At 36.2% G+C, this 26,966-nt stretch overlaps 1 protein-coding gene and 1 long non-coding RNA gene across 8 annotated transcripts in view; both read left to right on the top strand.

Moving 5' to 3' along the window:
- The window catches only part of LOC129261738 (sushi, von Willebrand factor type A, EGF and pentraxin domain-containing protein 1-like), a 39,228-nt gene extending 29,468 nt beyond the window's left edge, over positions 1 to 9,760 (top strand). For 6 of the 7 annotated variants that reach the window (XM_064099892.1, XM_064099895.1, XM_064099893.1 and 3 more), the window contains 4 exons: positions 494 to 532; positions 1,654 to 1,841; positions 2,525 to 2,680; positions 8,139 to 9,760. In XM_064099892.1, coding sequence (XP_063955962.1) covers positions 494 to 532; positions 1,654 to 1,841; positions 2,525 to 2,680; positions 8,139 to 8,297 — 542 coding nt within the window. In that variant the 3' untranslated portion in view covers positions 8,298 to 9,760. The remainder of the gene's footprint in view (positions 1 to 493; positions 533 to 1,653; positions 1,842 to 2,524; positions 2,681 to 8,138) is intronic. The other variant, XM_064099889.1, reaches the window with a different exon arrangement.
- A 1,494-nt stretch (positions 9,761 to 11,254) lies between these two features.
- LOC135154249 (uncharacterized) lies at positions 11,255 to 19,927 on the top strand. The gene is made up of 3 exons (XR_010293658.1): positions 11,255 to 11,466; positions 17,486 to 17,559; positions 18,221 to 19,927. It is a non-coding gene; the product is annotated as an uncharacterized LOC135154249 (long non-coding RNA).
- Positions 19,928 to 26,966: the final 7,039 nt, after the last annotated feature.

The raw sequence follows: 26,966 nt of genomic DNA, 5'->3' as shown, positions 1-26,966 counted from the left end.
ACCATATACACAATGAGACCATCATAGTTTGTATTTAAATATAAAATACCGGTTATCGTAATTATGAATATTTGGAGGATGGTTTAAATTTTTAACAACACAAAGCTTTCTATATTCTGTTCACGTGTTCATATGGTCTCAATACATTTAACATCTTCGAATCATCACCAAGACTGTTTCATTCATTAATAAAAATCTGTTGATTTATCCTATAATCTTATCCGATCTCTCATACTTTAACCAGACTTTTTTTTCACGTGTTTTATTTGTTTTGCAATCACAAACATAATCACAATATTTACAATGGGGAAAACAAGATAATAAGAGCAGTACATGTAATAATAACAAGCGTGAAAAGAAGTATATTTCGAAGAAAAGAAGATAAAAAAATAGAACAGCCAGCCACTGCAGTTTATCTAGCAGAGAACAAAACCCTCCTTTAGATGTTAGCACCCATCATTGGTTAAAGCAAACTTTCTTTTTCTTCCCCTAGCATCTCCATCTGACCCAGACGAAACACGAAGTGATATCGGTGAGTTTCAAACTTATACCGTCCTTTGTAGAACATAATAGCACATTACAAATCACACGCAAACTATTTCATAGAGTAGAAAGTGTATATTTTTGCCTGAAAATGTTCAGGTTTCAATTCTTTCAATGGTTACAAAGTCAAAGGCGTAGATTCATAAAAGCGTAGATTCAAAACAAAAAATGAACTAGCAGAATGAGCACGTCAATGACAACACACAAGACGTTTAGAGTATCAGGAATCGAGTCTGTGACCGTAATTTTTAAAAAGGGTGTGACCGGGTCCAGTTGCATAAAAGTAATTTAAAGGACAAGTCCACCCCAACAAAAAATTGATTTGAATAATAAGAGAAAAATCCAACGAGCATAACACTGAAAATTTCATCAAAATTGGATTTAAAATAAGAAAGTTATGACATTTTAAAGTTTCGCTTAATTTCATAAAACAGTAATATGCACATCCTGGCTGGTATGCATATGAGGAAACTATGACGTCATCCACTTACTATATTTCTTTTGTATATTATTATATGAAATATGAAATATTCTAATTTTCTCCTCATTGTCAAGTGATACAACGATTAAATCCTCCCTGAACATGTGGAATTAGCGTTCAGTCAAGTTGGTCCGTATTGTCAAATCTATAAAAAAATGAAATATTGTATAATTCAAACAATAAAAAACAAAATAAATAGTGAGTGATGGACATCATCGACTAACTCACCTAGTAATGCTGTGCATATCACTGTTTTGTGAAAAATAAGCGAAACTTTAAAATGTCATAACTTTCTTATTTTACATCCGATTTTGATGAAATTTTCAGCACTGTGCAAGTTTGATTTTTCACTATATATTCAAGTCAGCAATTTCCTGGGGTGGACTTGACCTTTAAGGCACATTATACTCTATTAATTACCCTTGGCATATTACAAAGGAAAATGTACGTCGTTGTCACAATCTGTAGCAACCATGATGATGTAATTTGACAAGTATTTCTCATTTACTGTTTTCGAAGCGACTCCAAATAGTCTGAAACAATGCATTAATAAAGGAACGACGACGTCATTAGGACTGCCTTATTGGAAATCTGTGTTACTGTTTGCAACTACTCTGACATTCCTTCAGCAGGTGGTACAATGAACGTCGCCCTCATTGCTGGACTTGTTCCAGGGCTGGGAATTGTCTTGGTGGTCATCTTCACCTGCGCATGCGTCACATTCTTCCGCTCCCAGCGTAAGAAGAATATGGCGGAAATGATGTTTGGAGATCGACCTACCTCCTTAAATCACTATTCCAGGAACGATAATGACGAGGTCTGTCCATTTTAGTCACTATTTATTTTTCAGGTGTTTACTCACCTTTATTGGCCCAGATAAAAATCGTATTTTTTCCCAAACACCTAAAACTTTTAACAAAATTACAGAGCATTTCAGTATTCATAAGTTTTTAGCCCCCTTCTAACATGTCTAATTTGTCAAGTTAGCTATTCATTCAAAATATGAACTTGAAAACAGATTTAGGATATTTGCTTTGCATAGTGCATGCATACAGGTAGACAGCAATATTACGGAGAGCGCCCCACCCGCTTTCAGGAACCTCACTCTAGCTGATTCAAAACATACTCATGGTATAGAAAAAAAATAAACTTGGGGTATGCTGACAAATTAGGTAAATAATATAGATCACAGGATATCTTCTATTAAAAACATTCATAAGTAAAAATGCACCGATTTGCCCTAACAAAGTCATTTTTTTACATTATCATATCGTCATAATCACCACAACCATCACCATCATCTTCATCATCATCAATCACTACTACCACCACCACCACCACCACGATCAACACTATCATCATTTGAAAAGTTATCATTATCAACGTCGTTATTATTTGTGACGGTTATTGCAAATCTTTAACTCGGTCACTCCTTTTAAACGAGAAATTCATTACGATATGTGCATTAATGATTAATTTGCATATTTTCCTTCATTTAAGCTGTCGTACCGAAAGGAAAGTTCACAGTCGGATGTCTACTACCTATATCCTGGTTCGAGTGGTAATTCGAGCATAAAGACTGGATATTCTCATCGAAGTAGGAATCCCGTATCTACTAACAGACGATCGGTATCGAGCGCCATTTACAACAAGGCGGTAAGTCCCTACCGGAAACGGCACGATGTCCCACAGTGTGTGCCGCAGTGTGTTCACAGTATGGAACACTTCACACTGTTAGAATAAACAGTGTGGTTCATATATCCACATAGTCGACCATGGAAACACCCTGTGAACAGTCACACTGTCGGGGCGTCCACAGTGTGAAAATATCGTCATAACTGTTGAATTTATTAAAGCATTTTGACAATGTGAATAAAAAGTTAACATGGTCCACTATGCGAACATATTGTGATCCCGCAATGTGACACCGTTCTTTCCAGCACAGGTCATCTTCAACTTTGGTTTGGTTATATTGTGTGTTCGCCGTCACATTGGTTATGTTGACCATTCCTCTGCGTTAACATTTCTCTCTCTATCATTCTGAAATTATCATCGTTGATCTTGCTGTATCTTTACTACATTCACCTTCCGAACTGACATGTCCATCTGAGGCTTTTGATCATTACAACACCTGCCTGAGCTCTCTGTTTGACAAGCATGCCCTCTTCAAGTAAAAACTGTCACTGTCAGACCAAAATCTCCTTGGTTCACTGATGATATCATAGAAGCCAAGAGACGAAGGCGGCGGGCTGAACGCCGTATGATTCAGTCTGGATTTAATGCTGACAGGGAACTCTGTCGCCGAGAAAGCGAGTCCTACGTACAACGAGTGTATTTTCAATGCTAAGTCTACATACTTCAGAAATCCTATTGCAGAGGCGGACACGAAGCAGTTATTCAATATCGTCAGATCGCTTCCATCAACAGAACATTCTTCAGTTCTTCCAGATCATTCATGTGCAGAGAATTTCTCCAAACGGTTTGCCGAGTTCTTCAGGGAGAAGGTATCGAAAGTGGTATCATCCTTCAATCCTGCTATCCCGGCTCCGACAACTACACCTTCTACAGAACATAACTTCTCACGATTCCGTCTCATCAGTGACCTAGATATCCAGAAGCTCACCGAGTCATTACCATCTAAACACTGCAATTTAGATCCGATACCTACATGGCTTCAGAATAAATATCTCGAGGAACTTATCCCTGTCATCACAAAGTGTATTAATATCTCTTTGTCAACCGGTATTGTTCCTAGAGCTCTGAAAACATCACTCTTACTTCCTCTCCTCAAAAATTTGATCCTTGATCCAAATAGTATCGGCAACTACAGGCCTATCGCTAAGGTCCTGGAGAGGGTCGTGACTTCGCAGTTAAAGGATCACCTTGAAGGATTTTTAATCAGTCAGCTTATCACAATTCTACAGAGACTGAACAGGTGAAAGTTTTCAGTGATCTTCTTCTGGCTGTTGATAGGGGCCAGTCAGTTGGCAAGCCCTGAAAAAGTAGCTTCTTTTATCCAAGTGATATTCATGACTAGAGGGTTTTTGCATTGTTAATGAGCATGGTGCGGGCGAAAACACCTCTTTTTATTCGGCCATTGCTGCTCTAAATATTGACCAAATTCAAGGTTTTTGGTATCTTTAAAAAGTAAAAGAATCATTCTTTCAGGTCATGTGTTTGGATTTTAAAAAAGAATGTGTGATATAGGTGAACATTTGATCTAAAACATGAAAGAAAATAATTATTTTCGTGCAACAAAAATTGTTTTTTCCTTTTAATTTTTGTTTGAGCCCGAATGATTTTTTGATTGTGATAAAGCTGAATATCTAAGCTTTAATATGATATAATTTTTATAAGTAGAGGTATTTTAGATGGGTCAGCAGCCAGCTTTATATAGGCCAAGTACATTTAGCAGCTCAAGAATACTGCGCTCTGATTGGTCATAGAGACCACACACCCACGCAAATTCCAATGTTCCCCACATAGGTCACACTCACCATGTGGTAATCTCTTTAAATTACCCGTGCCAGTTGTTTTGAAAACATTATTCAGCCAATCTGAACTCTGGATTTTATGTTACTCAGAAATTTCAAAAATCTCGTCTTGCATCTTGATGGAAAGAGCTGGCTGCTGACCCATCTAAAAGATGCCACATATCAAGAGTGACATTGTAAGAAAGTATAGAGTTTGAGCTATTTGATGATGTAAATAATGTTTTTGCCTAAAACACAAAATTTTGCAAGTGAAAACAGAGGAAGAAAATTCTGTTTGAGGCATTTTTTCAGGTCAAATTCACTTATTCATCAAAATATTTTATTCAAAAGAAATAACCAATATAAAAGAGTAACATTTACTCTTTCCTATGGTACAAAAATAATCAATATTACTCAAAGAAAAAGGGTTTAATTCTTTGAGAAAACAGTCTCACAATTCACGAGATTTTGCAGGGACATGAATTCAGCCACGAGAGGACTTGGATAAATCTTGCTCATTTGCTCATTAACATGGGGGCTTGCAGACTGACTGGGCGAGGAGGCAGTGCTCATTCTGCTTGATTACACTGCTGCATTCGACAACATCGACCACGAACTGTTGCTGTATCGCCTGCAAAATGACTTTGGTATTACTGGGACTGTCCTTGATTGGCTCCGTTCTTACCTCCACAATCGAAGTCAACAAGTTACCATGAACGGCACCCTATCGGCAAAATTCCCCTTGGTCTGCGGCGTTCCTCATGGTTAAGTGGTCGGCCCACTTCTCTTCATCATGTATACAAGCCCTCTGTGAAGATTTATTAATTCTCACCAGGATTTTCGACATGCCATGTATGCTGATGATACTCAGATTTTCATTACTTTGAAACCCACTGGTAAGGATTAAGCTGCACGGAAGCTCAGTAGCTGCTTAGAAGACACCAAAACTTGGTCACATGATAACAAGCTCTGTCTAAACGAATACAAGTGTGAAATGATCCATATTTCCTCAAAATGTAGAAACACAGAGTCCTTCCCAATGCTCTCCACCACAGGAGCACTGACAATAGTCATTTGATCGGTAGTGAGTTGGCAAGGGATCTTGGGGTGACACTTAACAACAAGTGGAATGCCTCTGGCCGTCTCACCTGCATCACGCGATTCAATATAGCAGCAGTGCTGATTTTGAAAACTACTATAACTCGCACAAGATGTTCAGTGATACTTGGTTACTCTTATTTCCACGTTTTATGAACTATACCAATACACTTATAGAGATATGATGGCAATTCAACAAATACCCCCAACGTGGCCAAAGTTCTTTGACCTTACATGACCTTTGACCTTGATCATGTGACCTGAAACTCGCACAGGATGTTCAGTGATACTTGATTACTATTATGTCCAAGTTTTATGAACTAGACCAACACACTTTCAAATTTATGGCTGTAATTCAACAAATACCCCAATTTGGCCAAAGTTCATTGACCCTAAATGACCTTTGACCTTGATCATGTGACCTGAAACTTGCACAGGATGTTCAGTAATACTTGATTACTATTATGTCCAAGTTTCATGAATCAGATCCATAAACTTTTAAAGTTATGATGGTAATTCAACAGATACCCCCAATTCGGCCAAAGTTCATTGACCCTAAATGACCTTTGACCTTGGTCATGTGATGTGAAACTCATGCAGGATGTTCAGTGATACTTGATTAACCTTATGTATAAGTTTCATGAACTAGGTCCATATATTTTCTAAGTTATGATGACATTTCAAAAACTTAACCTTAGGTTAAGATTTTGATGTTGATTCCCCCAACATGGTCTAAGTTCATTGACCCTAAATGACCTTTGACCTTGGTCATGTGACATGAAACTCAGGCAGGATGTTCAGTAATACTTGATTAACCTTATGGCTAAGTTCCATCAACTAGGTCCATATACTTTCTAAGTTATGCTGTCATTTCAAAAACTTAACCTCAGGTTAAGATTTGGTGTTGACGCCGCCGCCGCCGCCGCCGTCGGAAAAGCGGCGCCTATAGTCTCACTCTGCTATGCAGGTGAGACAAAAACCCTACATTTCAACAGCATATTAAGAATATTTGTAAGTCTGCCCCCTTTGGTATTTTTAAGATTGGAAAAATGAGGAAGCTACTCGACCAAAGCACAACTGCTAAACTTACCAATGCTTTTGTATCTTCCCCGGGGGAGGGGCCACTTACATTGACGGATACCATGCGCGACCCCCAAAACACGTAAAAGGGATGTCTTTTTCAAGATGGGGCACGTTACGTACGTAACGTAATAAGGGTGTCAAAAAAACTAAAATAACGAAAAAAGGGTATCTATTTCGCTAGGAAAGCTATACGTGTTTAGGGTCAAATTTGCGAGGGTATAAACAATTAAGACTAAAATGTTTTATAAAGGATGTACTTTTTGCCACAATGTCAGTCAACCCTGTTTAGAGTACGATTTGCGCGAGGTGTGGGAGGTGGGGCCTACTAAACCAAATGATGTAGGTACAGGTAATAACGACGACCGATACATAACAATTAAAATATCGCTGTACCTGTTTAGGGGTTCAATTCAGTGAATACTTGCCAAGAGTATGGTTTGGTTTCCAATACTTGTTAAGGGTATGGTTTCATACGCAAATACTTGTTAAGGGGTGCATTTTCAGAATATGGAAAATACTTGTTTAGGGTGCTTTTCGAGACCCCATGGTCGCGCATTGTATCCACTCGTCAATGGAAGTCGCCCCCCCCCCCCGGGGCATCTTCCCACCTTGATTACTGCAGTTCTGCTCTTTCTGGTATCCCATTCTCACATTTACGCCCACTCCAAAGAATTCAAAATAGTGCTTCAGGGCTTCTTACTCTTTCAAAAATATCTGAACATGTTTCACCTATTCTGATATCACTTCATTGGCTTCCAATACGCCAGCGCATCATTTTCAAAGTTCTTATGACGTCTTAAATATAAACAACGGCCTATAGCTCCTAAATATTTTTCTAACCTCATCTCTCTCCGCTCTTCGAGCTCACTCAGTCTACTTCATTCTTCAACAACCTTGCAGCTTACTTTAGGACCACGTACAAATACCATTTACGGTGATTGAGCCTTCTCGGTTTTTTCTCCAATTCAGTGGAATAAATTACCATCTTATATCCATAATGCCAACTCCCTTGATCAATTTAATACCTTGCTAAAGACCCACCTTTTTAATGTCTAGATATCAGTTATGGATTGGCCTATATGGAGGTTCACATCTTAGTTGCCTTTCGTTTCTTTTTTTTTCTTTGAATTTTGTTATGAATTTATTAAGACTACTTTTTATTTCCCCCGGTATTTTGATTAATGGGCATAACACTGAGCGCTTAGAAACATCTGTATTAAACGCCGTATAAATTTTATAATTACTATCATTAACTAAATATCATTTTACCTCCAACCTAGCAATAAAAAAGATACAATAGGCCTACGATTGAAATAAAGAAAAATCAACAATATCATGAATTCTTATAATGTTTCATCTATGGATCAATACAAAAATAGGGATCCATTACTCTAACATGTTTAATTTGCTTGATTTGAACAAACTATTGCACGGGCTTTATTCTATTTATTCATTTAAAGACGTCATCTTCCATGAGGAGCTCACATTACGACTATCCTGGCTCTCGCACCAACAATTCAACCACGGTTAACGGTCAACCAAAAGGAGAACGGGGTTCGGGTTCCAGGCGTTCGACCACGAGTACGATCTATAACAGCATTGCTACGATCTATGAATGATGGTTTAATTTGACTTACTAGGGTCCACCGACATGGCAATAGATCCCCCTCCCGTATATTTTTTGTTAAGGGTATTCTGATAACTGAACTGAATTGCATTTGAATAGTTATTTTCTTAATATAACAAATAATATATATTCTTACGGCATTATATAAATGCAAAATATACTTCTGATAATTGGTTCTAGCTCGGCTTAATCACCTGCTTATTATTTGAAATGTGTGTTTTATATATAAAGCCCGAAGTTTTAAGAGCAAAAATGAAACTTCAGAGATATATGCCTTCGTTTTGATAATACTCTTAAAACCGTTGCGTGAATAGGCAGTCATAATAATACTAGATGAGAAAGAGAACTCTTAGTCGTAAAAATGATAGTCATTTGTAAAATACGTCAAATCCATTAGGATTATTAGAATATTTGAAGTATATGAAATGATCCTTTCTGGGGTTTAATTGTATATCGCCTTTATCTTCACCTTCATTATCCAAATTATGAAATGATATTTTCATTGGAAACTATAACCGTTCTACTTTTTAAACGTATTGATACTATTATTATACTTTTATTTCTACGGGGCGAGCTCATATTGTATTGCATTTGATCAAAAAAATGAATTGGAGAAAACGGGCAGCCTTAAACGTAATCGTCTTTAAATTCAATGTTGTACTGTATTCAACTAAATATTATGTGTTTTTTATGTAAATAATACGGATTGCTGATCCAGTTTTAAGTGTTACAATATTTTTTTAATATTTATATCACAGTGATTGTAAGTAGCCATTGTAATTGCGTGGTGTTGTTTGCTTTACATAAAGTCTTAATGATGAATATAAAATGTGGAGAAAATGCAAAACCCCATTCCATTGAAATTACGTTTCTACATTATATATTAATGCTTATTAATGTCGAGAGCCGTTTTAATTTATTTTTATTTCATATATTTTGAATAACGGAAATGTAATCAAATGATAACACACAACGATTTGTAAATGTTACCTGTCTTTTATTTATCTTATTTGATAACTATACTACCAAACACCCTTAATCAAGTGCCCTGGAAGAAAATAAGGAAATTCGGAAGAATCATTATGTCGTTCTTATGAGAATATTAAATACAACAAAAAGGTCAGATTTACCAGGGTTCAGTGGCGTAACTACAAGGGGGCATGGGGGCACGTGCCCCCCCCCCCATCAGCTGGCCAAAAAAAACAACGGGGAAAAGGAGAAAAAGAGGGAGAAAGGGAGAGAAACGTAGCGGGAAAGAAGAATCTATTGTTAATTATAATTATAATTATGTTATGTTATATTGCTTAAGAAACATTTTTTCATAACTTTATGAAACATAATTTGCTCAGGGCCTATGTCTTCATTGTTCCTGGTGCTCGCACTGTCTATTTAACGAGATATATAATCCTGTTGTAGTAAAACCTCCCGTTTTCAAGTAAACATACACCAAATTTATTTCCTTGCACTTCGAGTTATTATTGTTTTATGTAGTGACATATGCTTCTTTTTCATGACTACTTAAAGTGATTGCCCCATTTTAAGTCCTTTATATAAAACATTTCTTGTCCGTGCTTACGTTCGCATGAGTTGATTGGTGATATATATCTGCTCTTCATCAATTCCTAAGATCAGTCCTTAAAATGTTCCTTTTTATAATCTGAATATCAAAAATTTTCAGCTCGCGCTTCGCGCCCGCACCCTTCGGTTAGTGAAATACGTATGGTCTTAGTGAATTCGCCTAAAATCTAGGCATTCTAAATACATCTTTTATTATGAAAATCAATAAAGCGAGCGCGAAGCGCGAGCTTAAAATATTTGATATTCCGATCTGAAAAAGGGTTAATTTGTGGATCGCTCTTAATAAAAAACTGGGGTCCGTTTCATAAAGAATAACAACTGTGTAACCTTCCCATTATGTCAACTACCGTGACAACAGGGCTCAGCAGCCAATCACAATCAATGTTACCATGGAAGTTGCCATAATGGCGAAGAAGGGACAGTTTAATTATTAAATCATCTTTCTTTCCTCTTCATTTTCTCCTCTCTTTTTTTTTCTTTCTTTCCCCTTTTTTCTTTTTTTTTCTGCTCCGCTAAGTGCTCTAAACGCGTTTTACTAAAGCGGCAAAGGATTAGTTGAAAGATTTAAGCTAAAAATATGGGGTTTTTTTATCAGTATTATCGTTTTCTCACATTGAGATGGATTGCTATTCCTTTATTTAACAATTGTTAGGGCATTCAGGACACTATTTAGAAAAAAAATCATAACTTATAATTCTGAGGAAACTCGTCATGGCTTTAGTTGGAAATGTAGTTATTTTTTATAGTGAAGAGACAAACATAGCCGAACCTGGGGGGGGGGGGGGTGAAATATTGCACATTTTCAATTAAATTAAATTAAATTCATGAACTAATCACTTTGCCATTTTGAAAATAAAATTGTGATTTTTGTTTAAGCATTTTTTGGGGGGGAAATGGTCATTCACTTTTCGGAGGTGAAAAAATGGGGTGAAAAATGTTAAAAGAATATTTCATATCTTACGTAATAAAACAAAAGAAATACGGAGTGGGGGTGTCATGGCTACAGTCACGTTTGCATACCGAACAAGATGTGCTATATAGCCTAACTTGCATTTAAAATGAAGCGAAACTATGTAATAACTTTCGTATTTCTCATCCAATTTTGATACAAACCAATTTATTTTACGATGGATTTCCCTTTAACATTTTATCAAACCAAAGAAACATGCAGTATTTAATTTCATTGAAACGACATTGACGGAGACAATCTCTATGAATCCACTCACAATAAATAGTCAAATTGACTGGTTGCCAAATAAAAAGAAGACCCCCCTCTCACAAAACGACGAATGTCCATCCTTGATAGGTCTATTGTTACGCACTGAGGCGAAATCTAGCGATGAATGGCGGGACATTTTTAAAAGCTGCGTGGCAGAAGAGAGTGATGAATTTCGCCAACAGGACGAGTACGACAAATAATAACTACCGTACTTACAACGACAACGAGAGAAGGATTTAAATAGCGGGCATGTATTCTCAAACAAAAATGGGCATCCTTCTGATAATCATTACTGCGTACGATCGAGAGTAAAAGGATGGGAACTTTAGGAAGCGATTTCAAACATAGGTTTGGTGATAATCAGGTAAGTGAAATGATTATTTCAATGTCAAAAACATTGTTTTAAGGACGTCTTTAGAAGTTGCTCAAGTGGTGTTTTACAATCACCGAGATTCACTCTTAATATGTACAAGTTTATGACATAACATTCTGCTCGGTAACCACTGTGTGGTGAAATAAGATTGGTAATGTTTGGCTTAATTTCCTTTGATCTAGTGGGTAAATGCTTGACTTCGGGGCACAGTCAGTTTAATTTCTACCACAGTAATTCATCATTATATGCCTTGGTTAAAACTAAATTAAAGCCTTTAAAATGTTTTTTTTCTAATCATAATACAAATTCCATCGATAGGGGTCTCACGAAAATATGCTTAATTTTTTTCAGCGCTTTGGTATGTTTGGTGAATACATAAAAATAACACCAAAATTATAGAGAAAAACGGGTCATAAATGAATAAACTTTAGTATTTGCCTGTTTAAAAAAATGATATCTTGATTTTTTGTTGTATATTGCCGTAAAAATGTTTAATATTTCAAGGACATTGTTTACGACCGTCACTCTAAGTTACCACTATTGTTTAAACTAGTAACCTTTAAAAACAATTTGTTTAAATTTTAAGCAAGTTGTTTGAGAAATGAACAACTTGTTTAAAAGTTTGATCAATTTATCTTGAGTAAAAAAAAACACGTATAAGATATGTATAAGTTTCTATCACGAAACAAATAATGCGAGCGCGAAGTTCGAGCTGATTTTTTTTCAAATCAAGATCTGAAAACGGCCCAAATCTCATAAAAAAAATTGCAAAAACAAAGCGCGAGTTGAAAGACTTTGATATATATTGACTTGAAAATGTTTTATTGTAGACATGGATACGATATGTCCTATCTTATAGAACAAACATGCAGACGTGGAGCATATATAATGTACTGACCTTAATACGAATATTCTAGCACTCTTTGTAATCGTCAATGTGATATCTATTCCAATAAAGGAATATAACTACCTCGAAAGCAGTTTGGACAATTTGACAAATTCCTACAAATACTTATCTTAGTAAACAAAAAAATGCAGAGGGGGCAGAGCGAAGTACAAAGAGGGGGGCACATGGAGAAAGGGCACCTTTTCTTTAGAAGAAAAAAAAGGCTTATCTACCCACTCACGTGACTCATGAAACTTTGAAGACACAGACCAAGCCCAAAAGTGAAATTGACATATCATACCAGTCGAAAGCTTAATGAATATAAACTCATATGGGCATTTTCACGGTAACTGACATTACACGGCACAATGTTTTCACACCTTTCATTGTGTGTATCTCTAAAACAACAAATGATGGGAGTTTGCTTTTGATAGAGTTAATAAAGTGAACCTTGCTGTATACTCTGATACTAAGTTTTCTTATGTAACATTATTTTTTTACGCATCAGCAAGCAAAAATGTGTCGGTAACTGACATTACGCAAAAGGACATGCAATTTCAGGGTGTTCATTAAAATTGAAATATCTCATGTCCCTGAGTAGAAAGAGTAATAATTTGAATATGTTAATATACCTCCGTTACTAGGTTAAGATGTGTCAAAATATTAAAGAATTTGTTTTTGTCTTTTGGGGGCTATGATAATTTTTCCACAACCATGCTGGTAACTGACATTACGGTAACTGACATTACACTTAATTTGCCATAGAGATAACACATGTAAGTCAAATGTGTGGAATCATTGCATTGTATCTTCTGTGCAGGGCTTCACATGAAAGTGAGCTTGATGTGGAAGTATACCCGAGTATCTAGGAACATTTCAATGAAAAAACTTTTTCTTTTTCTTAATTCCTTTCTTTGATTTGAACATTTTTATAATTACTTGTCGGTAACTGACAATACACATTAACATTTACCAGTGCTATATAATTTTCAAAGGCATAATTTTCTTGGTACTTATATGTAAGGCTTTTTAAAATCATAAAAGTTTCATAATACTTCACATTTTTAATTATCAAAAGATAAGAAATGTATGTTTTACTTACTCGGGGGGGGGGGGTGGGGGTGGGGTCATAGCTGCTACATGTTTTCCTATAGTAATTTAATATTGCATTGACTATACACATGGATTTTTCTGACTATACACCCATAATATATTCATCAGTTTTATATTAACTTTTTAAACCTTTTCCTTCTCCAACCTCCCCCTCCCCTCAAAAAAGGCAAAATGGATAAGGGTCTCCTCCCCTAGGCTACACGTACCCCTCCCCCGAATCTCATGCAGCCATGTCGTTTTATTGATTTCTATTCTGGTCAGTGCAAGCAATGCTTGTTCATATCTGTCGGATTTCAATTCTCTTCATAATTTGTTTAATCATTTTCTTTGCTAATTTCTTTTTTAAGCTGTCAACAAAAAATAAACTCCAGCTTCGAAACAGAAACTGAACTATTTGTAAATTAGAAAAAAAAACAGTTTTAGTAGATCCATGCAACATTGATCAGAACTGTCAAATTTCACTTTTCATCTATACTTGTAAACCAAAAACAAAATTGTATCACACATCCACACTACTAAAAGGTATAAAAACCAGGAATTTACTTTTAGCGAGGCAATGCTCAAGAGAATCCTAGAAACTAAAAAAGGGACCCTGGAAATCCCCTTCATCACAATGTTAAGCTTAAAAAATGTTGCAGATTTAGGCAATAGGTTGGGAAAAGTACCCCCTACCTCCCCCCCCCCCCCGAAAACCAAACAAAAAATTGTCTGATAGAAACAATTAGGTACTTGGTAAGTTCATGTACAAAACAATTTCATAGTAATTTTTTTTTGCACAATGGGAATGCAACTTCCTTCATAATTTCATATAGTATTCCTTGTGAACTATACCTTTTAAAAGTCAATAGCAAGCTCCTTCTGGTGTGACTTTTAAAGTGAAAGACTTAAATAACAAGTATACAATATTTCTTCACCATAAAATTGACCACGTATTTGCATTTCAATATTGGTAACCAACGTTTTATCATGGTAACTGACATTACATCTCGGTAACTGACATTACATTTTCCACTTGGTAACTGACATTACATATATTTGATGGTACCCTATGGCTTCATTGTTAATTGGTAATCTTTAATTTTGGTGTAGAAGGGAGGGGTGTTACCTAGAGAGGAAATCTACCAAGTTTCATATAATATATCCTCTTTTCCAGGAAATGAGAAAAAAAAGTTCATGTTTTCGGTAACTGACATTACATACCATATCACATACTTCATCAATGTTTTTTTATCAGATGAATGAATTACTGGTGTTTCTTTCTGTGGGATTTTAAAAAGTGTTATAATAGCAAGCTAAATCACAGGCGAAAACATCATGATCAAACCTGTTCTTTAAAAATCTGTCAAAACAAAATATGTATCAGTATACTATTTTCAACACTAATTTGTATCCATACTTTGGCAGCCATTTTGAAATAAAAAATGGCTGCCAGAGTCGGAAAAATTTTTTGTCTCAGAAACTTCAGGTCTTGTTTTATAAAAAAACATAAAGCATTTGACATGAATATCAATTTGATTTTTTTGCCTCTGTGTCCATCTGTGGTGAAAATGCCCATATGCATTAACACAGAAATGTCAGCTTTCTGCATTTTCACCGCTTTCCAGCTGATTTTTTTTAAATATATTCTGATCTGAAACTGCGTATAGATCTAAGCATACTGTAAATAAAAAAACAAGCTGCTAATCTCGATAAACACACGTGTTCATGTTTCACATTTAGACCTAGAATCTGGCCATTTTAAATATATTTTGTATCATGAAAATCAATAATGCAGCGCGAAGCGCGAGCTGGAAATATTTGATATTCCGATCGTAAAAAGGGTCCATTTAAAAACCATTTCAAGCACTGTATGGGAAAATTATGAAGTGGATATGGATTGCACTTGATAAATGATGTTGACCTAGGACCAGGACATTCTAAGGACATTTTCTCATATGAAAAATTGTTGAATATCTTCCTATTTCTCTTCCTATAAGCGCGAGATAATGCTTGTTGATATTCCTTTCCGAAAAAGGGACAATTTCATTATAAGGAATTTATGAAAATATTGTTATTTTATTTATTAATGTAATGAACCCAATGAAAGCGCGAGATTTTAAAACACTTGTAATTAGGAATAGGAAGAATGTGTTTATATATATATTTTTAACATTTAATGCAAGCGCAAATCGCGAGCAGAAAATAAAACGGACATTTTACAGATCACTGTTTGTAATTTTGTAAATTTGTAAATCACACAAAATAATGAAAGCTCGATGTCCGAGCTAAAAATGTTTTGTATATTGACTTCAAAACTGGACATTTTAAGCTCCATATCACCCTATTCATTTAGCAAGATATGTATCTCATCGAACTTACAATGCGAACGCAAATTTAATAAAGTGATATGAAGATTTTGTTTTAAAATTATTTTCCAGGGGAGCGTTTCATCAACATTTTCGTCCGACGAGTTGTCAGATCTGACATTTTTCCTTGAATCTTATTGGCTAAGAAGCACTGTTACTATGGTAACTGTCGGACAAAATGGGACTTGTCGAATACACTCCCCTGGTCTTCCCCTCACCTTATTTCATTCACTCGAAGTCTTCCTCCTCTTTTTTCCTCTTATTTTTCTTCCCCCTATTTCCCCCTTTTTTTGATCCGCCGATAGGGGGAGGGGGCCGGGCCACTCACCCCCTGGATCCGCCGATGGAGATTTCAATTTCCCTTTTTGGTCTGGTCTGGGTCTTCAAGGCACGTAGGATTATTCTTACGATTTTTCCCCTTCATTTAGGAACACTTGTTCTCAAAGAAAAGGAACGCCATCAGAACATTAACAGAACAAACTAGAACAGAAAAGGGGCATCTATCAAAAGTATATAAATAAGGGTATATTAAAATAGGGCATTTAATTCCACTCTCCCTTTTCCTACTTTTTCCTTATCTTCCATTCTTTTCATTCGTTTTCTTTCCCTCTCTTTCGTTTTCCCTAATTTCCTTCTCTTTCTCTCTCCTTTCTCCTTCCCTTTTCTCCCCCCTCTCCATTTCCCTTCTCCCTTTGTTGTGGGGGGGGGGGGGGGGGGAGTGGTGCCTTGTGCATAGGATGTTTCGTAGATTTTTGAAAGAACATTATTAAAGTTACTAAGCTCCGCCTCTAGAAGTGAAGTCAACCTCAACAAAATTGGTTTAATAAGCAGGGAAAAAATGCAACAATCATAACGCTGATCAAAATCGGATGTAAAATAAAAAGTTACGCCATTTTTAATTTTCGAATTTTCACAAAATAGTTATGCACATCCTTCCTGTAGACCTATGACGAAAAAGATGACGTCATGCACTCACTATACATTTTGTATTCTACTTTCATTTTTTATAAGAAATAAAAAATATTTGAATCCATTCCCCATTTTAAAGCATAATCCTCCATAGACATGTGGATTTACCATTGCTGTAATTGTGATTAAATGAAGAGCTTCCTTATTGTCAAATTTACACAAATCAAATTATTGTATAATACATTTAATGAAATATTAAATAAATAGTGCTCGTGTGACACCATCTCTCTCATTTATTGCATATCACCGTGTTTTGCATAAGTTAATTTTATTTTAAAAAAATAAGCGATTGTTTAATGTCATCATTATATCAGCCATGTCCAGCTCACTGCAAGGTGAAGGCCTCCTCAAGTTGGTGCCAAAAGGTGCTTGTCTTGTGCTGATGCAATCCACTTTATGCCAATGCACTTTGTGAGCTCGTCATTCCATTTCAGTTTTTTGTCAACCCCGATTTTGTGATCCTAGCCATGGTCTCCATTCTGTGATGCGTTTGGTCCATCTATTGTCATGTGATCTTGCAAGGTGGCCAGCTCATCACCATTTCATTGTTTTAATTGCTTTGATTATGTCTATTACTCTAGTCTGGCTCCTAATCCATTGTATGATTTTCCTGTCAGGTTTTGATATATCCGTAGCATTGTACGTTCCATACTGTGTTGAGTGGTTTTTAGTTTCTGTTCTATTTTCTTTGTTACAGACCAAGTATCGGAACCATATGTCAATGCCGGTAGAACACAGTGGTTAAAAACTTTTCTTTTAAGTTTTAATAAGGTAAATTGGCATATTGCTCTTGATAATGTCATTGAAATTCCCCAAAGCGTTCCATGCAGCCCTTGTCCCACTTTTAACTTTTTCCAGTTCTTCATGATCCATTCTGATGTGTTGCCCAAGGTAGATGATCATATAGTGATCTACTCTCTCAAATTCAGAGTTATCCATTGTTATGCCCAGTGGCAATGTATTTTAATGTATCTTTAGTTTATTTTATGAAAAATGAACGATTTTTTAAATGTATCTTTTTTTGTTTTACATTAGATTTTGATAAAAATTTCATTGTGCTTGTTTATTTTGCTGTTTTTATGCAAATTGCAAATTTATATTTTCGAGTTGTCTTAAACAGCAATTATGTGTGTCAACAGGAACCAACTTAATTAGGTTGCAGGGATTTTTCAGATTGATACGAGATTAACGAGACTCTAGGAAAAAAAGAGTAGAGTCTGTTTTTCTTTTAGTGTTAAAACTATGACAACTTTGTTAACTTTGTTAACTATCACTGAAACCATGATTGTCATTGGCTGATGGAAGTTCTCAATGCAAACCATAACGTTGTAGCTCTTTACAAAGGGTCTGTTATTTTGTTCGATGACATAGAAGAAAACACGGAACATGTATCAGATTGTTTCATTTGTTTTCTGTTCTGTTTTTCCATCAGCAAAGAACCAATCCGGAGTGGTCCAAGACTTTCAATAAGATCGATTGCCGTCTGTTGCAAGTACACCCTGAGCCACAATAGGAAGTGGAATAGATCTATACCCTCGAGAAGGCTACACATCACCATCCATGCGGCCTGGTCAGCGAAGAAATTCATGGAGCAGGTTTTCATCAGGAGATAATGGCTGGTATAGTGGGTTAGTTGTATAGGAGAAAGTTGCTTGGAACTTGAAAGGCATCCGCCCATCTGCATGCAGCTATCTGATGGTGAGATGAGGTTTGATGATGTCACTGTTGAATGGCCATGCAAGTCGACTGACTTCCTCCATGCACGAAAGGACCAAGTTTTACTATGAGAAGGAGTAGGACGTGGATTGTAGACTTCTGTCGACGAGTATCCTGAAAATACCTTGGTGGAAAGTTCTCCCGATGTAGTCCATCATGGTGAGGAGGTAATCCAGATCAAGTTGATCTTCCGCTTGCCTGAGGAACCCTGGGGAGGGAGCGGGGAAGGGGGGGGGGGGGTACTGCCATTTAAGGTGGACAACGACATCATGCTCTTCCAGAAAAGCGTGAAAAGGTATTCGCTTTTCCTGGCCGAGAGATGTGGGAGCGTAAAGTAAAAAGGGTATAAAAAATTCCAAACTCAAGAAGTAATCTCCAACTCTGGATACGTGAAAATGGTATTATAAAGGCCAGGGAAAACATGAAAAATACTTGGGTCCCTTTGAGAAGGGATCTGAAATAAAGAATGTTTACTTTAGGGTCAATTTTGAAAGTCCATGGACGAGCATCCATCCATTCGTCTATCCATCCATCCATTCAACCATTTATTCATTCTGTTGTGTTGTCGTTGGGATCTATGCTCTTTTGCTTTCAACCGGACTTAAATGAGACGAAATCAAAGCAAGATCATGTACAGATACATGTATTTATCAAAGATGATAACTTGATGATGATGAAGACAAATACATGAGTAAGTCTGATGGTGACTATACTCTGAAGTATATAAAATAGACTCTGCAAAATGATGTAGGGTAGTATACTTTTCTGTAACTCTAAACTCCAATCTCTGAAACTGATGTGGGTTCAGAGGTAAACTTTACTCTGAATTGGGGGAGTTGACCTTTTAGTGAGAACATGAAATGTAGTGAATAAGAAACCCATAAAATGATGTTTGCGTCAGAGGTTTAGCTGGAAGAAGAATGAGTAATACTTTCTTAAGAAAGTTGGAGTTGGTCTGCTTCCTGTAGAAGTATTGATTAAGTATTGGTTATGTATTGATATATTATTTAATATGTGAGATATGTCTTATCACATAACGATTCATCTATCCATCCATCCATTCATCTATCCATCCATTCATTAATTCATGTATGCTCGCATAAATGCATGCATTCATTCATCCAACCATTCATTCATTAGTCATTCACTCACTTAGCCATTCATTCGTTCATTCACTCACTTAGCCATTTATTCATTCATTCATCCACTTAGCCATTCATTCATTCACTCACTTAGCCATGCATTGATCTGTGTATGACCACATGCATTCATTTATTTATTCATCCATCCATCCATCCATCAATTCATCCATCCAATCACTCATTTGTTCATTCATTCGTTCATTTATCAATCCATCCATCCATTCATTAATTCATTTACGGATGTCAAATGAACAAAAATTATAATACATATATTATATATATATATATTTATAAATTGTAATTTTTTATATGTTTTCTGATATTGATTTCTCCCTCTCTTGAATTAATGCTTCTTCAGTGCTTCTGGAATATTTACTTTTTTAGGGTGGTTATCTTCATTCACTCTTGGTGCACAGGTCAGATGCAGAAGTGTAGAAAATTTGTAGACCATACCCCTTCTCAGATGCAAATTCAGATTACAGATTAAAGAAAAAAGACTGCCGGTGATTAGGCAAAATTTTCACTAGACCGGTTTGAAGTGAATTGATTTAATGGACATTTCTATATCTCTTTTTTTTTTTTGGGGGGGGGGATTGGGGTGGGACTAAGTAACGATATATTTTTGATATCTGCTCTTGATGAATTAGTCCATTCTGTACCGACCGCACGGAAACGTTGTTAGTCTAACAGAACGTTAACAGTAAGCCCAGTCACATCTTCCGGATTGTGAAGTCAAAACATTTATTTCAATGTGTAAATAATGTATTGTTGTAACATTAGGCATCGCTGCCACATTACCTGTTGTAACAGGGCCTCTGTTAGCGCATTGTTAGCGCTAACAACGTGTCTGTGCGGTCAGTACGGTTATCACCTGACAAACTTTAAAGTCTTCAAAAATAAGTTTTATAGGTATAGAATTTGTCAAGTAAAAATGTTTCGTTGTATGCTTCCGATTGCTCCCTCTCCCCGAAGAATAAGTTACGGTAGGGCTATTTTTATAAGTGCACTTGATAAATCAGAACTATTAGTTGCTGTGTAAATGAAACATGGCCAAATTTTTACAGATTTATTTTGCCTTGATTTATTAATAAATGATTGTGTTACAACTATTGGCGGTGATTCCGGGGGAAGGGAACATGCCCCCCTTTTAAAAATTGTGTACAGCAGTTTATTGAAGAGGGTTGTCTCGTCCACCCCCCCCCCCCCCCACCATATGGACCAAAAGTCCCATGAAATCGCCGCCAATGGTTTTGGGTACTTGTATTTATTTTAGTGCAAAACTTTTTCCTATCTGCCATTTCTCCCTCTCTTTCTTTCTGTCCATCCCTCTCTTCCCCTCTGTCTCCTTCCATTGTCTCTCTCCTCCCTTTTCTCAACTCTCTCTCCCCCCTACAGAATCTTGTTTGCTCATGAGCAAAGAAGATGATGATCTACCTCTGAAGGGACTTCCACATTTAAGTTTTGCGACCGTTTGGTTACATTAAAATTTGCACTTGATAGTAATGCCCGCAACGGTCGAATGACTAATTTTAAATCCCCTTTATGTATATTCTGCCTACCTCATTTTCTTACGGATTTTATAAAATAAACTTAGTGAAATGCATCTTCACATGAATTAACAATATTCAAATATTGAGCAAAACATCTTATGATAGATGTTACAAACTTTGGAAAACTCAAATTTGTCTAACTAAACATAACCGTTAACGTTGCCAATTTGAAATAATATTCATTTTTGTTTTGTAAATTCCATATAATCTTTATGTATTGCATTTCTTAATGCATTGATGATTATTTAAAAATATGAACCAAAAAGGTGACAAAATACAGCTCATCTTAAAATATTATTCAAATTTAAAATCTAGTTTAAAAATCAAAATGTATTTAATAAAATTATTTTCATTTTGTGAAGTTTACACTCTTCTAAAATATTAAAAACTGAAGATATTTTTAAATGTCGAACTGACAAGATTCTCGTAACTTATAAGCTGAAATTGTTGTGGTTTCGCATTTCACTAATTTTACAAGATCATCACCTGCAAATTGCCACTAACTTGAATATTTGGCTTATACAGTGCAGAAGGTAATTTGAATTGTGAGGGCCATCGAAAACGAGACGGAACTCACCTACTCCTTATTACAAATGTTCAGTGACGTATCACTCGGTTAATTCATAACTTAAAATTTAATCTCCGCCTTCTCAAATCTTGGAAAAGATGAAAATTGCACCTGGAAAATGTAGGCCTTAGAAATTTACTTTTAAAAAAAAAAATGGAAGAATACAATCGAGCATATTAAAGCCTTCTAATTTTTGGTTTACCTTCTGCACATTGTACAACCTAAAAGCTGGCCGGTATTCTGAAAATCATATTTGTTTTGCATATTGCTTATATTCGATATGAAAAAAAGGGGAAGCACAAAAAAAAAGTCCAGGTTACTTGCCCTGGGCCCTGTTGCATTAAAGATGATATAAAATAGCGTTATGGATCCTAATCAAATGATTGGCTAAAATCTACCACATGATCAGTAAGACATTTTAGCTAACAGGAAAAATTGCCAAAATTGGTGCTACTAATGATCATATTTTCTATATAGCGCATATCACACATCACTATTTCTCAATGCGCTCAGGAAAAAAAAGGTTCTTTTGACCGGTCATGGTGAAGAGATGATGGTTTATCAAATAGGAATCCATATCACTATCTTATAAAACAAAGCACATCATTTTGCTTGGGCATTAGAATTATTGCACGCACTTGTTACTTTAGAAACATTCCAAACACTCGGCTCTGCCTTGGGCATATTAGAACTTCTCAAAGTAACATTGTGTGTATGATTCTAATGCCCTCCATGATGTGTAACGTATAAGGTCATACCATCCAATGGTAGCTAACATGGAAACATTAGATGGCAAAATGACTATATAGTAATTTTATGCAACAGGGCCCTTGGCACCCCCACTCCCAATAAAAAAGGGAAAAGGGGTGTCAAAATGGATGAAAAAGGGGCAGGTTGAAATTGATAGTGGGGGGGGGGGGCAGGTCATATTGATAAGGGAGGGGGGAAATTTGTCACAGTATATAAATACACAAATGAGACTAAAATAAGTTTTAATTTCTAAGACGCATTTATTTTTTCAACGAAAGAGTGAACAAAAAAAACAAACCAGCAGCCAAGAAGATTCATTCAAGTATTCAGGATACCATAGCAGCTGACCTCTGAATTCAATGGGGCAAAACCCACCCCTCACAAAATGACCAGCAGCCTAGTCCGAGCTGGGGTCTTCTTGACAAATCACACAATATGTGACATCACCACTGAGAGACCTATTTTTCAGTGTACAGAGAAGGGCACTGGATACTGTTGTGCATGGTATACAACTTGCCACAATGAAAGTGCTTTGATAATGATTTTAATGATATTTTATGCAGCCCATAGTATGCAAGACAATCCATCTACTTTTCAAGTGATTGTGTTCCTGGGGGCAACCGTTACTTTTTTTTTTTTGGGGGGGGAACTTAGTTCATATTCATCTAAAATTTGCCTCAAGAAGCAATTTCTTTTACCCCCCCCCCCTCAATCTTTCCAAACTACTCCCCTTCCTTGCCATAAGAATCGGTCTGTTAATCTCCTTTGTATTCTTTTCATTCGCCCTTGAACAAAACCACCACCCTTCCTTACAACCCCTCCCCTTTCCCCCATAACACAAATAGCGGTTGAATCACTGATTGTGCTCTCTTTGTATACCTCCCTGTTCTATCCATCCAGGAAAGCATTTCATGAAGATTTGTCAGTGATTTTCACCAAAAAATCCTTGCATCTGATTGGCGTAGAGCAAATAAGTGATAATCACTAACTCCCTGTATCTGCCCATTTTCAATCATTTCACATCCTTTCAACATTAACTATCCATGACTGACCCTACAGTGTTCTAATTTTCAATTTAATATTTTTTAGTATTATTACTAATCATTTTCACAGTTCATATTTTCATTAAACAAGTCAATTTATATCATCACATTAGAAAAAAAAAAAGAATTCGTTGGCTATTTTTTTTGTGCTTTTTTTTTTTTTTTTTTTTTTTTTGGGGGGGGGGGGTTCTTTTCCAAAGAGCAAATGGAATATATTAAAAAATATATTGCAAATAAATATACCCTTTTCCATACATGATGCAACAGCGTTTCTATGAATTTTGATCAAAATAGAAACCAATCGGGAAAATACTTGACTATTTTTTCCCCTGTCAAGCTAATTTATTCATTCACCATCATACAAGAACTAAATGTTTGCTTGCATACTGTATCCATCATGCAACCATGAACCCTGAGAGATCAGGCGAGGCACCGACAATGAAAGATAGATCTAATGGGTTAGGACCTCAACATAGGCTTGTCCTGTGGGAGTACACTTCATATCCCACAATGGTCTATAATCTCCCATCAATCATTACAATACAATGCATGAATCCTAGCAGTGAAGCAAAATGTCAAATTTCAGAGAAGACATCCAATAAATTATTCAAAAAAAATCTTTCCATGGATATATTCAGCCAAATGGTCATCAAGAACCAATGACAACTCTCACAGACAGCACCCAATAAAACTGCCCAAAGTTGTTCCAGACTGGATGGAGGAAACCACTTCTTTAGCCAAAGGGTCACAGAGAGTTGGAACAGTCTACCAAAACATGCAATGTCAAATCTAACAGACAGCACCCAACAACATTTCCCAAACTTGTTCCACACTGGATATAGGAAATCATTTCTTTAGCCAAAGGGACACTGTTGGAAAAATCTACCAATCATTGCCCTACCCACAGACCAGAAGATGGATGAATGAACAGCCTAGCATCACTTCATATCAAGCTTCAGGACCTGGCTGAGAAACTTCTCTGACATGATCAGAGGAACTATAAGCAAGAAGAAGGAAATAATTATATGATGGTCTGCAAATTATGCATTGTATGATCATTGCAAAGAAAATGAAAGACTCACAAGTTCCCATGAAAGAGTTTTAGATCGCACAAGATCAAAGGATAATGAAATTCAGAATCATTGAGTGGACGCCCTTCTCCCAAAATAACTGCCAATGATAAGCAGGCACATGCATAACTTAACCCTATCTAGCCCGGGGGGGGGGGGGCTTTTTTTTTAAACTCATATTTAGATCACATCTAAGTATTTTACTTCATACAGCCAAATTTAAGCAAAATACTAACAACCACTTTGACATCATGATAAAGTTTGAGCCAAATAACGCACAATGTATGTTATCATCTGAGCACAGAATGTATGACTGCGCATATCACGTTTGTAAACTATATGCAAGCCAGACTTAAGTCTGGTATGTGTCTGACTTGCATGTATATTTAAGCCAAATCCAATTGAATACCAAAGATGGATGTGTTTTTTTTAAGGCAAAATACTGAGTAAAATACTAGTACTTAAAATTAAAGTATCAAATTGAATACCGGCCCTAATCAACGACCAAGATCTTGGGGGTGGGGTGGTGGCTTAAAAGACTTACCCCCCCCCCCTGGCTATGCAATTTCAAAATAGCCCTGGCTATATAGGGTTAAACACAGTAACTTCCTTTCATTGTAAGGGATTACATTTCTGAATACCTGAACGTGATGAAGTTTCCTTTACACAGGATATCTATTCAAAATTCTTTGCAAAGAAAGAACGTTTCCTCCTGGACACAGAAAATGAATGCTGATAAACATTTTAAGATTCTGCCTTATTAGAATTCAAACAAGTGCATTTTGGTTTACTAATAGAGTTACAGACTAAGCCAGAAAATGTATCAGATGTATGAAGCTTCCCTTTTGGTGCTAATATCGGCATGCATGAGGAGCAAAAAATTGTCTTTATTGACTCTGACTTTATAATACCAAGACATCACATTGCCTTTCATTTCATCAGAGGCAAATAAATATGGGAAAATCTCATAAACACAGGAAAATATCAACAAATGGCCGGAAAAGACACAAATGACCACCTGGATCTAGATCCACTGAGAATTCCTCTAATGCCACCACAAAGAGGCCCACACTCTCACAAGATATCGGCATTTGTGAATCCAAAAAGTATGCGACTTGTATGAGGTTTTGAAGAGCTCTGGATATCATATGCATATTCTGAAAGGAGCTTCATTCCTTGTGGTCAGACAGTGATTGAAGATTACCGCAACATTACCAGATTCCAAACACCAAATATACAGATGTCACATGCAACTTAGACAAATTTCTGGAAGTCAGTATCCCTTCTCTTCAAACATACGTCGCCAGTTCCCCTCTCTTTTCTTTGAGTAGACTAAGTGGTTACCTGCGTCAATTTGGAGTGCAAACCAGTTTTTGATCGATCTTGACAAATGTCACTGAGCTCCAAAGCCATATTGGCTAAACTGCTCCATCAATATTTCAAATATCAATATGGGTCAACTTGAAACACTATACTGGCAACTGGCAAGGCTCTAGAAATCAAAATTTGACATTGCACTTCTAAAACAAGATTCCAGACTTACAGATATATTGCTTTGATTGAAGGAGATTTTTTTTACACACCGTGGAAAAACCGATCAGGTGCATAATCCTCATAAAAATGGGTGAAAAATTCATATCCGAAGTTGAAGATTTGGGCAAACAAACCTATATTGAAAATCTACCTTATCATCACATATCTTAACATTCGTGCAGTCCACATTATCTCTTCTCATTCTGTGATTTCATGATGGATACACACTCGGCACTCGCACAAACCTCGTTTGTGGTGGTGCCATCGGCTTTAGCACAAACATGAGGTTCATGAAGGTAAATGGTGAAATGACCGCGATAAAGTTTGAAAATATTAATTCAAATTAGTCTGACCCCAAAATTAACACATACAGAAAAGGAGAATAAATATTTTGCAACATAATTCACATTGCTCTATCATTGCTTTGCAATAAAAATAACATGATCAAAGTCTGTATATATAAATATATATATATAAATTTCTTATAAAAATTGTTTATCCTTTTACCAAATTATTAAATCAGTCATGGCAAATATCATGTTGCAACAATGTGAAACAAAGATATAGTTAGAACAGAGAGTACTGGGAGGTATATAAAGAAAGACTACACCCAACAAAAGGATACAGGAATGGGAAGAAAATAACAGTAAAGGTGAAGAGAAGGGATTACAGTTATTAAAAGAAAAGAGAAAATCCTGATATGGGGAAAATTGCCACCCAATATTTTCACAAAGGTTATTGCCCTCAGTATGTAATTACTGGAAAACCGATTGCATTGTCTTGCATACTCTAGGCTACACAAAATA

This window comes from Lytechinus pictus, chromosome 5 (assembly GCF_037042905.1).
Source record: "Lytechinus pictus isolate F3 Inbred chromosome 5, Lp3.0, whole genome shotgun sequence".
Classification (NCBI taxonomy): domain Eukaryota; kingdom Metazoa; phylum Echinodermata; class Echinoidea; order Temnopleuroida; family Toxopneustidae; genus Lytechinus; species Lytechinus pictus.
Note: the sequence above shows the minus strand (reverse complement) of the source record. Positions and strands in the feature narration are given on the sequence as shown.